Source organism: Pan troglodytes, chromosome 4 (genome assembly GCF_028858775.2).
Source record: "Pan troglodytes isolate AG18354 chromosome 4, NHGRI_mPanTro3-v2.0_pri, whole genome shotgun sequence".
In the NCBI taxonomy this organism is placed as follows: domain Eukaryota; kingdom Metazoa; phylum Chordata; class Mammalia; order Primates; family Hominidae; genus Pan; species Pan troglodytes.
In genome coordinates, this window is record NC_072402.2 from 156,518,818 (window position 1) to 156,535,209 (window position 16,392).

Below are 16,392 nucleotides of genomic sequence, written 5' to 3' on the forward strand. Positions count from 1 at the left end.
GCAAAGTCAATATTATTTAAGGCAACAGAAATTCACTTTTCTTTTTAGAGAGACGACTTCTTAGGACTTACAATTACATAACAGAGCTGGGTCTTTCAAAGAAATTTTGATTTACTATGAGACCACAATTGAGCGGTCACTGGAGTCGTTAGCTGAAGAAACTATAAAAGGAATCCCAAACCATATCTGTTTTCAGTGTCAGGAAATACAGAAAGTGGTTATTCTAGATGTCTGTCTTAGGAGGAAAAAAAAAAAAAAACAATGACAATTCACCATGCACCTGTAAGACACAAGCTCTACAAACTTAAGGCTTAAAATATTCAGTATGTTTCAAAGACACTGTCATCTAATCCTACATTGAACAAAAATGTCAAAAACGGTTAAGGAAAAAAAAACTATACCCCATATGTTTTTCTTTTCTTGGCAAGAGAAGAACCACCAGGGCCACATGTGTGATAGAATCATTTGGCTGAAATGCCAATCAAAATTGGAAAAAAGATAATACAGAGAATCTTTATACTTTTAATTTCTAGAAAATAAGCAGCTAATATGTTCCTCAAAAACTCACAGCACAACTTCCCTACCACAAAACAATTTCTCCCATTTCAATTTGGAAATATTCAGGATATATTTAAATAAAACATATGCTAAAATTAATCCACAGAGCGACTTGTAAATTAAAAAAAAAAAACACTGTGAGGTGCAAAAGGGGTACTGAAGTGTCCTTTAAAAATAGGCCCATGGTAGGAGGGAAAAGGGCCTTTACAGTTTACCACATGATTAATGAGGTGCTGACACATTCACACAGGCAAGGGGACAGACAAGCCTGCCAAATCTTCAACCTTCCTAAATTTTGTCAATAAAACACAGCCTAAATTTGAGACAGATAAACATTAAAAATGATTTTACCTTTGGACACAACAACCCTTTCCTTCTTTCTCCCCTTTTCCACTCCCCTGCCCAGAGAAACAGATGATGAGAATATGAAGGAAAAGATATGTATGTTTAGAATTTCACGATATCTGTTATAATTACACCTTTACTTTCTAGAACTGCACTGTCCAATACAGAAGCCAAATGCCTGGCTATTTAAATTTAAACTAAATGACATTTTAGATTCCCTTTCTGAGCCTCAATAGCCACACTGAGCGTTTCATAGCCATAGGCGACTATTGCCTACTGCATTGGACACGGTGAACAGGGAATTTTTTTATCATTGCAGAATGTTCTATAGGATGGCACTGCTCTAGAATGGTTTTGAAATAAATTGTGCACTTGATTCTTGAAGATGCCCAAGTTATATCTCCTGAAATAAATATCAGCCTATGTAAACAGGTTTAGATTTATACATATATGCTTTAATCACTATATTTTTGGAATGAAATTTCTATTAGGGGGCTTTGCTTCTTAATGTGGCAATCTAGAGATATGCTGATTAACACTCAGCATGTTCCAGGGTACTTTTCATCTGGGCCTTCCTTTCTAGTTGAGAGTATTCGTTATGAGAGAACGAGAAGGGCAAAAAAGAAGTTTCTAGCTACCCATGGACTTTGGATATTTTACACTGATGTTTTCAATTTCTTGGCTCATATCAGTGGTTCAGAATCTCCTCTGTTATATCCTTTTCTGGATAGATATCCCTAAAAGGTATTATTCCAATCCCCCTCTATTTAGAATTTGAAAGAACTAGACACAAAATTTCATCCTTGGCTCTCAAGCTTTCCTGGTTGATGTGACTTTGGCCAGGTTAACTTCTCTGAGTCCCAGTGTCCCTGACTCTCAATGGGAATAACACCATACTTAACTCATAAGGTAACTGTGAGGCTTAAATTAATTAAAGTGGCCAGCATGGTTCCTGGTTCACATGGAGCACTCAATAAACATTAGTAGCAGTAATAGAGTAGTAGTTGTCAATTTGTGGGTGATGTTAAACAAGAAGTTCAAAAGAATGTGTCGGGTTGATAACCTGAAGTATCTTAATGACCGTAAAGAAGACCCAGCATACACTGTAATTTTAAATAAAAGGATACAGAAAGTGTTTCTTCTATGTCCACTGCTCAACACAAACATACAATTTTAAAGACCTTTGTGCTAGTAACACATTATTATACATTTAGGCCTTGCATGAATTGCGGTTTTCATTGGTTTATATAATGTCACTTTCTAGACCCTATCTGTATCTTAGCCTGTTACATTTGAGGCTTTATTATAACTAAATGAAACCTTACTATTCTGAAAATAGTCTGTAAATGAGATGTCTCATCAGTTCAGTCTAGTTTTCCCAATATTTCCCATCAATGAGGATTTCTCAGGAGTTTTGTTATTGGTGAGTACTTCCTCACCATCACTTCTCAGGCAGCCCCTCTTCCCTTCATGTCAGGCAGGAGACCTTGTATGTCCTAACTCTATTATCTAAGATTCATGAAGCATAACCTCTGTCTCATGAGCAGATTTTCAAAAAGACACAAGCAGCTAAATTCAATCATGAGTGGAAGATCACATTAACAAAAGTAGCAGTTTGTGGGGAAGAAGGGGTTATGACAAAAGCAACGAAACATGTTGAAATTTGTATCTTTAAGCATTTCTCCAACAAACACAGAATCAGAGCAAAGATTAGACCATAAATATATTTTTGAAATTTAAATTTAGAATATTGTGACAGTTAAGTATTTCCTTCCAAAAAATAAACTCTTCCTCACGTTAATTTTGAATGATTATTTAAAAATTCCAAATCTTGGTTTTCAGTGCTGATACATGGTAACTCAGTAAAAGGAAATCAGTGTTAAAGTTAATCTGTTCTATGCTTCCTAACCTCTCTGTTTTTTGCTTGTTGTACTTTTGCATTAATTTAGGGCCCCTAATCACAAAGCTTTAAAAATATTAACTTGAAGTACATTAAATGAAAAGCACTGGGCAGCATTTCATGGAATAATACTCAGCAATAAAAAGGAACAAACTATTGATATCCCAGGGAATTATGTTGAGGGTAAAAAGCCAGTAACCAGGGGATACATACTGCATGTTAAGGGCTGAATCGTTCCTCCCCCAGAAATTCATGCATTGAAGGCCTGATCTCCAGTACCTTAGAACGTAACTGTATTTTCAGATAGGGCTTTGATTACTTTAAAATGAGGCCATTAGAGAGGTCTCTAATCCAATCCTCACAGGAGGAAATTTGGACACACAGAGAAGGTGAGTATGATTACTAAAAAAGGACAAGATGAGGGATCCTTGTGGTGATGAAAATTCCCTATATAAGGACTGTGGTGTTAGACAAAGCTAGACACATGATACAATTTTATAGAACTAAAAATACACCCACACAAGCAAGTACTAGTAAAACAAGGGAAACCTGAATAAGATGGTAGATTACATGAATGTCCATATTCTGGTTGTCATATTGTAAAATAACTTTGCAAAATGTTACTGAGGAAGACTGGGTAATGGGTACATGGGATCTTTCTGTATTACTTCTATAACTGCATGTAAACCTAAAATTATGTGAATAAAAATCTCAACTAAATAAAAGGCATTGGCAACCAAGATGTCCTTCAATGGATGAATGGATAAACAAACTGGTAATCCATATAATAGAATATCATTTTGCAATTTAAGAAAATGAGCTATCAAGCCACAGACAGTCATAGAGGGGTCTTAAATGCATATTACTAAATAAGAAAAAGTGAATCTCAAGAGTCTATATACTGTATGATTCCAACTATATGATATTCTGGAAAAGGCAAAACTATGAAGACAGTGAAAAGATCAGTGGTTGCCAGGAGTCTGGGAGAAGAGAGGGAGGAATGGGTGACGGATAGGGGATTTTTAGAGCAGTGAAACCATTCTGTATAATACTGTAATGATGTGTATGTCCATGCTTTTGTCCAAACCTATAGAATGTACACACAAACAGTGAACTCTAGTGTAAACTTTAAATTGATGTTGATTTTTGAGACAGGGTCCTGCTCTGTCACCCAGACTGGAGGGCAGTGGTGTGATCTCAGCTTACTGCAACCTCTGCCTCCCGGGCTCAACTGGTCCTCCCACCTCAGCTCCTGAGTAGCTGGAACTAGAGGCATGCACCACCACACTCAGCCTTTTTTTTTTTTTTTTTTTTTGTATTTTTTTGTGAAAACAGGGTTTCACCATGTTGCCGAGACTGGTCTCAAACTCCTGGGCTCATGTGATCTACCCATGTCAGTCTCCCAAAGTGCTGGGATTATAGTCATGAGCCACCACACCCGGCCCACAAAACTATGGATTTTAATAACATATTAATATTGGCATATCAATTGTAACATGTATCACACTAATGCAAGATGTTAATAATAGGGGAAACTGGGGGTTAGGGGATGGGGATGGGGTTGAGAGGGTATTATATTTCTGTAAACCTAAAACTGCTCTACAAAATAAACTCTCTATATTTTTTAAAAGGTATTGATCACACTTCTACCCTCAACCCCCTATAGTCTACATTCTACATTCTACCTGTCAGCTGAACTACTTTGCAGACTCGTCAAACGTTAGAGTCACAAGAGACTCCAGAGATCAGCTAATCTAGTGGCTCCTAACTAAGAGTTTTTGACTGTAATAATGGGTGACATTATTGCACAGAGGGAATCATAAAAGCATCCACAGTAAGGCTGCATACTGAAATATTCAGTTAACTTTCCCTTGTCTGGGACCCTATCAACTCCATGTGGAAACTCTGGTTATCTCATCTACATGAGAAGCTCTCAACTAGCAGTTTTACATGGCTTTAAAGAACTCTAAAGAGAACGTGATTCTTAATAAATGCAATTTGATTGAAAAATATGTCATCATAGGAGATTCATAGGAGAAAATGATAAAAGGAGTCCTCAATATAAGTTATGACAGTCCAGATTTGTCCAACACCTCCTTTTACAGCTTGGAAAACTAAGGCCCAGGAGTTTAAAAAAACAACTTCAAGATCATAGGACAAATTAAGAGCAGAGGCAAGCCTGAAGGGAAACCTGTAGACTCACAGTGCAGTTCTCACCCACCCCCAGTTCTGGCCTTTCATTTTTTTTTTTTTTGAGATGGAGTCTTGCTCTGTCACCAGGCCGGACTGCAGGGCGTAATCTCGGCTCACTGCAACCTCTGCCGCCCAGATTCAAGTAATTCTCCTGCCTCAGCCTCCTGACTAGCTGGGACTAGAGGGGCGCACCACCACGCCCAGCTAATTTTTATATTTTTAGTAGAGACGGTGTTTCACCATGTTGGCTAGGATGGTCTCGATCTCTTGACCTCGTGATCCGTCCATCTCGGCCTCCCAAAAGTGCTGGGATTACAGGTGTGAGCCAACACAGTTGGCCTCTGGCCTTTCAGTACACAGTTCTGGCTTACATCCTCTCTCTGGACTCTCCTAATACTTCCAGTACAAATCTATGGTGCCTGTGTGACCGACTACAGTTTGAGTATTATTTACATAAAAATAGTTTGCAGCAGTTAGGTCTTCATTAACTTTGTCCTTTAAAATATCCTTGGCTGATATGAATGCGATATTCTCAGAAATGTTCCTGATTGCTAGCTTCTATCTGGTTGAAAGATTCCAAATAACTCGTTAAAAATTATGGAGGACGCGTGAACCTACAGGATGTCATGGAGTGGAACTGCTGGAGTAAAGGAGTGGTTAATGGAATTACATTCGCACTTTAAGGCTTGAGGCAAAACTAGCTCTTAACAGGAAGACAAGAACAGACACTTCTAAATCCTCAGATACATGTGCTAAGCTAATCTAGACCTTTGGAAACTAGAATTAGCTTCTGTCTCCTGAACGGTGACACATGATAAACATGAAAAGCTCACAAGTCATCTGAACCTCATTCCTCCCTCTGTGGATCAGGATACTTTTGACTACTCTTGAGGGTGTCATTGGTGTTTAACTGGTGCTCTGTGTGTGTGTGTCCTCATTGGCCATTTTAGGTAGGAATGAGACAAACAGGATTGTCATGTGTGCTCTGTAATGATGGGGCTATGGCATACGGACATGGAAATCAGGAGCAAGAAAATGGCATATTGGTCAATGGCTCAGATTCCAGAGTCAGATGATCCTGAATTTGATCCCCAGTCCCATCACTTACTTGCTTGTAATCTTAGATGAGTCACTTAGTCATAGGAATAAGTGGTGAGCCCACTATGTGCCTACCATGTGCCAAACATTATTCTATGCACTGAAGAAGCAACAATGAACAAAACCGATAAAGCATTTACCAAACAGGAGTTTAGTTCTTACTGGGGACAGAGAGGGAGTCAGACAATAAGTAAGCAATAAAAGCAAATTTCAGATTGTGATAAGTTCTAAGAAAAAATAAAATATCTTCCACCTAGATGATTCCTAGGTGGGGGATATTTTTAATTGGGTGATTAGGAAAGGCTTCTTTAAGGAAGTGAAAAAAAAAAAAGAGGAAATTTTATTTTTTGTATTTTTAGAAGAAATGGGGTTTCGCCATATTGGCCAGGCTGGTCTCAAACTCCTGGCCTCAAGTGATCCACCTGCCTCGTACTCCCAAAGTGCTCGACTTACAGGTATGAGCCACCGTGCTCAGCCTGAAATCTGAATAAAAAATATCCAGTCATTCAATGCGTCGGAAGAGTTTTCCAGGGAGACAGAATAGAAAGTGCAAAGATCCTGAGGCAGGAATGAGTTTGGTGTATGTGGGGAAGAAAAATGAAGGAAGGCCAATGTGCTTGACAGGACTAAAGCAAACAAGAGAAAAAGTGGTAGAAAAATAAGTAAGATTATACATGTATAACACTTAGTACATTGTCTGACATATAACTAGAGCTCTACAAGTTACAACTTAAAAAGTGGAAGAATATAAGGATACCTTTTGCTGGTAAATCCCAACAACTATAGGCATCTTCAGAGCCAGCATCCATTGGTAATCACTGATCAAACCAAACACTTTTACATTCATCCTTTAATGTATTTTACATTTCCTTTAAAAGCAGCTGTGCTTAATGTAGAAATACATGTTCTCTAAGTGCAGAGCGACCACTCATCAAATGCTGTTCATAAAGATTACTTCTCAGTGATGCACACTTTCTGCCAAGGCTCAGCATAAGGCTCATGCCAAGATACATATTTGCCCAATAAGCCATAATGGTTTAATCTATCAGGTTGAAAATCCACCATTTGTATTTACCATGTTATGTGACTTAATCCTGTATTCTGAAACTACCATTAGAGCTGCTTTCAGTATAATTAATCAGCATGGAGCCTCTTGAAATTATTCTGTATGAAAAGAGTGATCACAGTTCGGGCCCCTAGCATTCTGTTGGTAGAGAATTTAATTGCAAGATGTGCTATTTGTCAAAACAATATAACAATATAAGTACATCCAAGACAGGGGGTGGGAGTTGGTGGAGGAGAAATAAAGAAGGACATATTCTTATCCCTTTTATGTAAGTGTATTTAAAGCAGACAGAAACTGCAGAGGTCAGGCATGTATTTTAAGAATCCTCTAATCATTCCCTAAAACATACGGATCCAGAGATACCATGGCTTGTTAAACAAACAGCAAAGATTCTCCAAAATTTCTAGAATTTACTTGAAAAGGCAGGGAGTTGCCTTTTAATGTCATAACTCATGTCATCATTTTAAAAAGCAAAACACATTTTTGGTGGGAATTTGGGATGAATAACCCAGTGGTTTCTCCTCTTCTTTACTGTCCAAATGACTAAGATGTGAAGCAAGATTGTTTGCCTCCTTAGATAAACATGAGGTAAACATGAGTTTTGTGTTTGCTATTCCCTTTGCTCAGAACCCTCTCTGGCTCTTCCCAGGATGGTTTATCCTTATTCTTGATCTCTGAACTTGAGCGTCCTCACCTCAGAACGCTTTCCTGGTCACCTACTTTAAGAGAGGTTGTCTCCCTTCTCTACTAAAAAAAAAAATCTAAAAATTAGCCAGGGGTGGTGGTGCGTGACTGTAGTCCCAGCTACTCGGAAGGCTGAGGCAGGAGAATCGCTTGAACCCAGAGGTTGCAGTGAGCCAAGATGGCACCACCACACTCCAGCCTGGCAACAGAGCCAGACTCCATCTCAATAAAAAAAAAAAGAAAAAAAGAGACGTTTTCATCTCCCACCCCACACTGTTTTTCTCTCTCATAATATCCTGTTTAATTTTCTTTATAGCAGCAGTTACAATTTCTAATATTTGTAATTGTTAATTTGTACACATCTTCATTGCAGCAGCTAATGGCAATTATTCTACATACATCCATTTTCTTGTCTTCATGGGCTGCACAGCTAGACCATGCAAGCCTCCCTATGATTGCATATGACCATGTGACTGACTTCTAGCCAATGGAAGTGAGCAAATTTGTAAGCCAAGGCTTTTAAAAAGCACATGGCATCCTTCATGTGTCCTTTTCCCATCAGAGGACGGATAAAGACAGCAGGGTTCTGTAGAATAGGGGAGGCATAAAATAAAAGGAGTCCAGGTCCCCAAATAACCTCAAGGACAACACCTGCTTGTCAACCAGGAACACCTGCCTTGTACCATTATGTGAGCAAGAAATAACCTTCTGCTGCAGGTGAGCCATTCGATATTATATGTTCTATTTGTTACAAGAGCTAGTATCATCGCAAGAAGAATATAAGTTTCATTAGGGCAAAGATCTTATCTTTCTTGTTCATCATGATAGACTCACCAATTAACACTTCAATAAATATTACCGAATGCATGCATTCCTGCATGTGTGCATAACTATGTCTTCTATTTACATTCATATATAGTTATAGATCTAATATTTATATGTGAATGTAGATTTATAGCCAATGGAAAAACTTTATTGAAGAGATAAGATGAATTTGGAAATTTATACTTTACTTCAGTCTCCAGGTATTATGGTATCTATTGCGATGACAGCTTGAACCCGATTCTTGTTCTTCCCTTACCACCCTCATTCTGCCAGTCCCCAAAAGGAAAGCTATTGATAAAAATTTAAATCTTAAGGTTGAATTGTCTGGCTCCTGTCGGTTAAAAATCAGACCGAGGCATGGTTTTAACATAGTCCTTTGACATTAGCATCTTTTTAGTGTCAAGACAAAGAAATAGGCTTGTTTAGTCATAAGTGAATTTCTCCCTGTGTCGTGAGCTATTTCCATCCCCAGCTTGCTCCCCTTCTCTTTCCTCCAGCCTTCCTCATACCCACCAGTCCTTAACAAAGCCTGTATCCACTGTTGTATTTAAGCAAATTTCTTACCCTAACCACAGCCTAGGGATTTCAAAAGAAAGCATCCATTGTAAATAAAAAAAAAAAAAAAAAAAAAAAAAAAAAGATTGTGCCAGATTTTCTACAAGGTGTATTCCATACTGCCTTAAAGTATGAACACAGCCCAGCTCTGCAGAAAGTGATTAATTTCTTGAAAACACTAAGGTCACACTAATTGACACGACCTGTGTAATTAAGCAATCTCTGTTTACACAGCAGAAGCCCAGCCACTGTGAAGCTGAGTTTGCTTGACAGAATGTCTTTCCATGTCAAGAGATCAACAACCTTTCTTATGTCCTCCTCAGTCACCTACACAGGCCCCTGATTGCTGTTCAGAGGAGACACGCTCCGGCGTTGCTATATGAAGATCAGGCTGGCCGGCAAGCATACAAAGTGAGATGGAGGAAAGCAGCGGCAGTGACCACTGCACAGACCCTGCTTAGTAGGCAAGAGAGGGTGTCTTCAGTCAGATGTGCCAGGACTCAGGTTTTCAATATAACTGGTAAAAGCCACATTGACATGTAAGGAAGAGACCAGAGTTTTTTTGTGCCAGAAAGACACTCTTTCACTCACCCTCAGAGGCAACAGAGACATAAAAATATTTGAAACCAGCCTCCCAATTAGTGTGCTATGAGAAAAATGCTAAAAAGTATAGGTCTTATTCATAAGCAATCTTCAACCAATATCATTATGACACACACCTCTGTAGCCAGGACAGCTACAGCAAAGACTAATCCTCTCTGTCTTGGTTCGGTCCTAAGACTTGGGAAATTTAGTAGGATTTCTTAGCAGACTACTCTGAGATGTCTTCGGGGTGCTTTATTCGTGCCCCATCTAGGTGAGGAGTTCTCTTGCCTTGGAGAACTGACCAAACCCTTTACAGGTTAAGTGAAGCTCAGGTTACCTGCTAAATAATAGCTTGTTTTTCTAAAGTCCCTGCAAGTAAAAATTGATCAACACTGTAGCTGTACTCTGGAAAAATGTTCATGTTTCCTCACTTCCACACAACTCTACCCTCTGCATGATGAACTTTGATTGTGTGTCAATGTTCTTCATGCAGATGGCACCTTTAGGCTCTGCTAGGACAAATATCTCTTTTGAAGACCCCTCTCAGGCTTTCCTGGGATTCCAGCCCATATTTGTGGGGGGTCATTAGGGCTCTCAGATGTTACGAGATCTCTTTATAGCCTCACTAAATATCTGCTCACAGACTACGGACAATTTTTTGTTGTTGTTGTTCCAAAACATCAGAAAATATCTGAGTCAGACTGCTTGGATCATACCACTGCCTTACCATTTAGTTGATGTGTGACTTTGGGTAAATTGCTGAACTGTTCTAAAATGTTTCCTCATTTTAAAAATGGGAATAATCCACATTTCCATATTCTTAATAAGGGTATTTTGAAGATAAACATGATAACTCATGTAAAATACTTTGCACAATGTCTCTCACTAAAGAAGCACCAAATAAATGTTAGCTTTATCATCATCATCGCTACCAATATCGATAGAAGCACATAAAGGTAAACACATGGACACATGCATTTATACACGTGAACATGGAACATGCTGAATATAGACACAGTTATCTTCCCAGCATTTAATTTAGTTAGGAATGAACCAAGACAGAGAACCTAAGAAGCTTGGGGTGGAGGCAAAACGAACAAACAGAACAACACCTGAGGATGACAGTGAGTTCAGTTTGGGGCTGACTGAGTTGAAGTTCCTGGAAATATCCAGCAGACATCTGGACAGTTAGATCTAAACCTGGGTGTCAGGTCTCAGAGATTCTGATACCAGAGTTCTCAGTGCATAAATAGTGGTTAAGATGCTGTGACTGGAGAAGATAATGGAGAGAGCCTATAAAATGGGGAAAGATCTGGACTTCAGAAGGAGACCTGGAAAAAAACAATATTTACAGAAGACAAACAAACAGCATCCCTTGTAGGGAGTTCAGAATGAGTGACTGTTGTTATATAATTCAAGAAAAAAAAATGGATTCAAAAAGGGTGTAATGGCTGCCAGCATGAAATAATACAGAGAGAGGTAGGAGTAAATAGTCATGAAAGAGAAAAAGACTGAAGAAGAAAAAATAAAAGGTTGGGTTAGAGAGATTTGAGGTTTTGCTTTAACTCTCGAGGCAATTCATCCATCCTCTAATTACACAAATAGCCATGCACCTGCATGCATGAAACCCAATGTTGGTTGTATGAAAATAATAAAGAAATGTATTAATGTACAGGGATAAAAAATAAAATGTGACAGTGTTCATTCTGCCATGGGTTCCTCCATCCTCTTCTAGGCAGCAAAGAGTGGGTGATGGGAACAAAGCAGGTTAAACCTGAGACCCAATAAGGAATTTGTCATTGTTAATAAAGGAAGACACGGCTCATCCTTAACTCAAAAACTGACTCTATGGTGGCCAAGGTAGCTGCCCCTATTGATCTATTTTAGGACCCATTTGAGAATCACAGGCAAGAGCATTGTCAGTGTCAGAGTTCAGATAAATCATATTTATTTGAAAGACAGTATGGACTTTGTGCTGGGCAGCTCTCACGTTTAATCAAAGTGTGCAATTTTTGGGACAGTGGCACTGTCACCAGTAAGAGCTTGTCAGCGGTTATCAGATATAGGACTAAATCAGTAGTTCTCAGTCAGGGGCCATTTTGCCTCTCCTCTCTCCACCAGGGGACATTTGATAATGTCTGCAGACATTTTTGGGTGTCATGATTGGGAGGTAGATGTTCTCTACTAGCATCTGGAGGGTAGAGGCCAGTGACACTGCTAAACATCCTACAATGCATGGGGGCACCCCCCATGATTGCCCCCAAAAAGGATTATCCAGTCTAAAATGTTAACTGTGCCCAGGTTGAGAAACCCTAGACTGAACTCATGATCCATCTTCAGTTTGTCACATGGATTTTCTCCAAAGGCTTGCATTTGTATTTTATCACTTACAAATTAGCTATACATGCAAAATATTGCTTTCTTTCATATGTAGTGATATAAGCAGAAGTGTCAATTTTCCTCCACTCTACAGTTGAGGAAACTGAAGCTCCAAAGGATTATAAGACTTTCCAGATATCTATGTTGTGCCTCCTCATCTCAGCAGCCTTTCTACTAAACAAAGAATAACTATTTTGTTTGCAAAATAGAAGCTTTGTAGATGTTCTCAAAAATAATAGACTAAATTGGTTTCTCATCTTGTATAACAGGTATATTTCTATAATTCAACCTTTTCAGACATTTTACTAGTAGGTTCCACAAAGAAAAGAGAGCCCCTGGAAGTTCTACACGGATGCTCTTTTAGGTTCCCAGTGTCATCAAAGTCCATCCCAAACTCTGCTGCCCTAAGAGGTACAGCAGAGTTAATCCTGGTATACATTAGGCATTAGACATGTTTATTAGACATACACTGTTTCACGCCCAGCTATACTTTGCTCCTAACTCAAGCTTTGGTCAAAAGAAATATAAGGTTCATGTCAAGACCAAAGCAAGCTACAAAACAGTTTATTCCAAAATTCAGCCTCATGTTGCAAGACCCTAAGCAACACACACTTAGTAGCACCACATGTGTGGTTTTGCCAGCTTAATTGCAAAGTTGACTCAAACGTAACACAAAAAATCCTCTATGGGAATGAGAACACCAAGTTTGAAGTCAGATGACCGGAGGAAACATTTTGCAAGAAACTAGAAACCTCCCCATTCCTGGCCAGGCGCAGTGGCTCACGCCTGTAATTCCAGCACTTTGGGAGGCCGAGACAAGCAGATCACAAGGTCAGGAGATCAAGACCATCCTGGCTAACACAGTGAAACCCCATCTCTACTAAAAATACAAAAAAATTAGCCAGGCGTGGTGGCGGGCGCCTGTAGTCCCAGCTACTCCAGAGGCTGAGGCAGGAGAATGGCATGAACCCGGGAGGCAGAGCTTGCAGTGAACCGAGATCGCGCCACTGCACTCCAGCCTGGGCAACAGAGCAAGACTCCATCTCAAAAAAAAAAAAAAGAAAGAAAAGAAAAAAAGAAACATCCCCATTCGTCTGTGTCAAGCCAAAAGGTGGTGAAGCCAAGATGATTTTAGAGAAATACCTCAGAATCTCAGGAGAGATTACTTTTTTCTACCGCATTTGTTCTTTAGTGAGACTGATAAGTCTCACCTCCTTAAAAGAAATCATCCTGGAGACTAAGAGATATTGACATCTCCAATCAATGCTCAAGATCATCTTTCCTTTTTCCCATCAGAGAATGAAGGTGCAGCTAAAATTTTTCAAGATTCTCTCAGAGATCATACATTTCAATCTACACTTAAAGCTGACTAAATATACTTAAGAGCATACTTTAAACACCATGCTGTTTCATGGACCATATGAGCATACATAAATGGATCGTTGCTCTGACAGGGAAACTAACATTGACCATACAAATAACTTAGCCATGCCATTAGGTGGAGAGCAGCACAAAGGTCTAAAACTTTGCAACTCAAAGTGTGGGCGGTGGCCTTGGCATCATACAGGAGCTTGTTAGGAATGCAGAATTCCAGTCCCACCCCAGACCTCTATTAACATTTTAATAAGATCCTCAGGGGATTTTCAGCACTTTTAAGTCAGAGAAGCACCACGTCTAGACTCAACAACCTTTTCTAAAATCCAAGTACCATTTTGTGTCTTAGAAGTAAATGAATTTGTTTGTGAGTCCTCTTCCTTTAGTAAATGTATAATTAAGGACATTTCTGAAACAGAATTGTTATCCATATCATTTTAGAGATGTTATGCTTCTTAACAGGGCCATTTATAATAGGCAGGTACCACCAACAATTTCCAAAATTGGAAGAGGTGAGCAGAGAGAAGCAAAGGAAGAGAAAGCCATTACTGTAAAGCAGAGCAGTTTTACCAGTTGTACTCTTTACTGTTTTTTGTTTGTTTGTTTGTTTTTGTTTTGTTTTGGTGGGGGGTATAGGATCTTACTCCGTTATCCAGGCTGGAGTGCAGTGGCATGATCTCAGCTGCAACTTCCAACTCCTGGGTTCAAGTGATCTTCCTACCTCAGCCTCCCGAGTAGCTGGGACAACAGGCAAATTCACCACATCCAGCTAATTTTTGTATTTTTCTGTAGGGTTGAAGTTTTACCATGTTGGCCAGGCTGGTCTTGAACTCTTAACCTCAAACAATCTGCCTACCTTAGCCTCCCAAAGTGCTGGGATTACAGGCATGAGCCACTGCGCTCTGCCTCTTTACTCTTATTTACTGGTTTTCTACATACAAAATTTTAGACAAAGGATTAATCATTTCTATGTACTTTACTTAATCTGTGGGGGTTTAGGCAAGTGAGTCCACTCAGGCAGCCAAAACTAGACTCAAAGAACACCATTGTCTCCACCAGTGAGCACAGGTGGTACAGTTCCCACTCTTCTCTAATCTAAACAACTGCTAGATTGCAGATACCTGGGGGACCAAGGGCCTCAGTTGCTCTTCACCTCTGGGAAAACAACTACGTATCTTCTGCCTAAGACTTTTTTATCCTCTCCTGATATTCATGCCATTATTGAGATTCAAGAAAGATAAGTCAGACGCACCTGGAATCTCCGCATGTCACGTGGGTTTCCCGCATTCTTTAGGCAATTTTGGTTACATTTGAGGAAAAATTTCAAGAAGAACCTGCGAAGAAACAAATCATCATGGTTAGCATTTCAGTTTCTGACACGGGAGGGAAAAAAGAGGTAAGTCACCCCTGGGTTGTGCATTCGATTCTCTTTACGTGTTTTCTGAAATATTCAGCATGGTGTTAGAGCCAATATTTCATTTGTGGCTTTAGCCTTTGTTTTGTTTCCACGCTGGACCTTCCTTATGACACAAACACTGTTGGCACTGCCAACAGATCTCACAGAAGAATTAAGCCCCAAGGAAGTATTTTCACTCATACAGAGGGAAAGCTTTCATCATAATTTAAGTTAGGTTCCAATTGGATATAATTGTCTGAGAATTACTCATGGTCCCCAACGACAACATGCAATTTAAGCCCTATAAACTCACAGATGATGAACTGGCAAATACATGCTGGATGAATACAAGGATTTGGTAACCACTTTTTATCTTAGCCTCTCAAGTAAAATGTTTTAATTAGTAGTTCCCATGAGAAATAAGTAAAATTCACAAACTAACTAAACTCTTTGACTTCTCAAATACCTCCTGTTTTTCTTAAACTGTCTGCTGTAGACAAGAGCTAGCTGTGATTGAATAAAGATTTTCCTGCCTCACTGCCACCTTGGTTTCTGAATTGGTTCTGTAGTGAGATTCATGGGTTTTACTTGCTAAGGTGACCAAAGGTCCCAATTTGCCAAGAAAAATCCCAGTTTATACCAGCTGTACTGGTGTATATATTAATAGTACCTACTTTAACTCTCAAAAATGTCTTGGTATGGGTGATAAATTATATGGTCACCCTATAACTTTCTGAGTTATTTCTTATGTAACCATCACAGTTGTTAAAGTCTATCATGGAAAAGCAGCAGCTACTAAAAGTGTCATATTGGGGCATTCATGTCTACCACCTGTAATTAAACCTTCTACCTGCCCAGGTTTGGGAAAAGAAGTATTTACAAAGATACCTAAGTTTTGCAATCTCTTTTACTATTAGGCCTAGATGTGATGTGCCTGTGGATTTCAGGCCTAAATGTTTCCTAAAAATATCAAAATGCATTAAAATGCTGGTCAACTGAATTCTTGTTGTAATTCAATTCTCTTCCCCTTTCTTCCACTTCAAGTCCACGCTGGAGTAAAATCCCCAGCTCAACACAAATAGATTATGAAGAACTATCACCCTATGATGCCTCAGTCTGAATTTGGCTCTGACTGCAATGTCTGTCAATCATGTAACACTGGGATCCTCTATAACAACAGCACTGCACGAAGACATACAGAGTTCAGCCAATTTCTGAATATGAAACTGAGAGAAGTCCCAGATGAATCCCTCTCCTCCTTGGTCTCTTAGAATCTGCCAAGATGGGAGTATGTTGTGGGAATCATTCTTTAGAGACAAACAATGGCCTTTTCAACCAAAAGAGTAACATTTAAAGATGCAAACATCGTCCTAAAATGACTTTTTAACACCACACAACATTTGACTGCCCATCAATGAAAGCAGGCCTCTAAAT

At 39.2% G+C, this 16,392-nt stretch overlaps 1 protein-coding gene across 31 annotated transcripts in view; it reads right to left on the reverse strand.

Annotated features, from left to right (window-relative positions):
- The window catches only part of EBF1 (EBF transcription factor 1), a 402,216-nt gene that overhangs the window by 129,421 nt on the left and 256,403 nt on the right, over positions 1 to 16,392 (reverse strand). For all 31 annotated transcript variants that reach the window (XM_063811625.1, XM_063811629.1, XM_063811624.1 and 28 more), the window contains one exon: positions 14,815 to 14,896. In XM_063811625.1, coding sequence (XP_063667695.1) covers positions 14,815 to 14,896 — 82 coding nt within the window. The remainder of the gene's footprint in view (positions 1 to 14,814; positions 14,897 to 16,392) is intronic.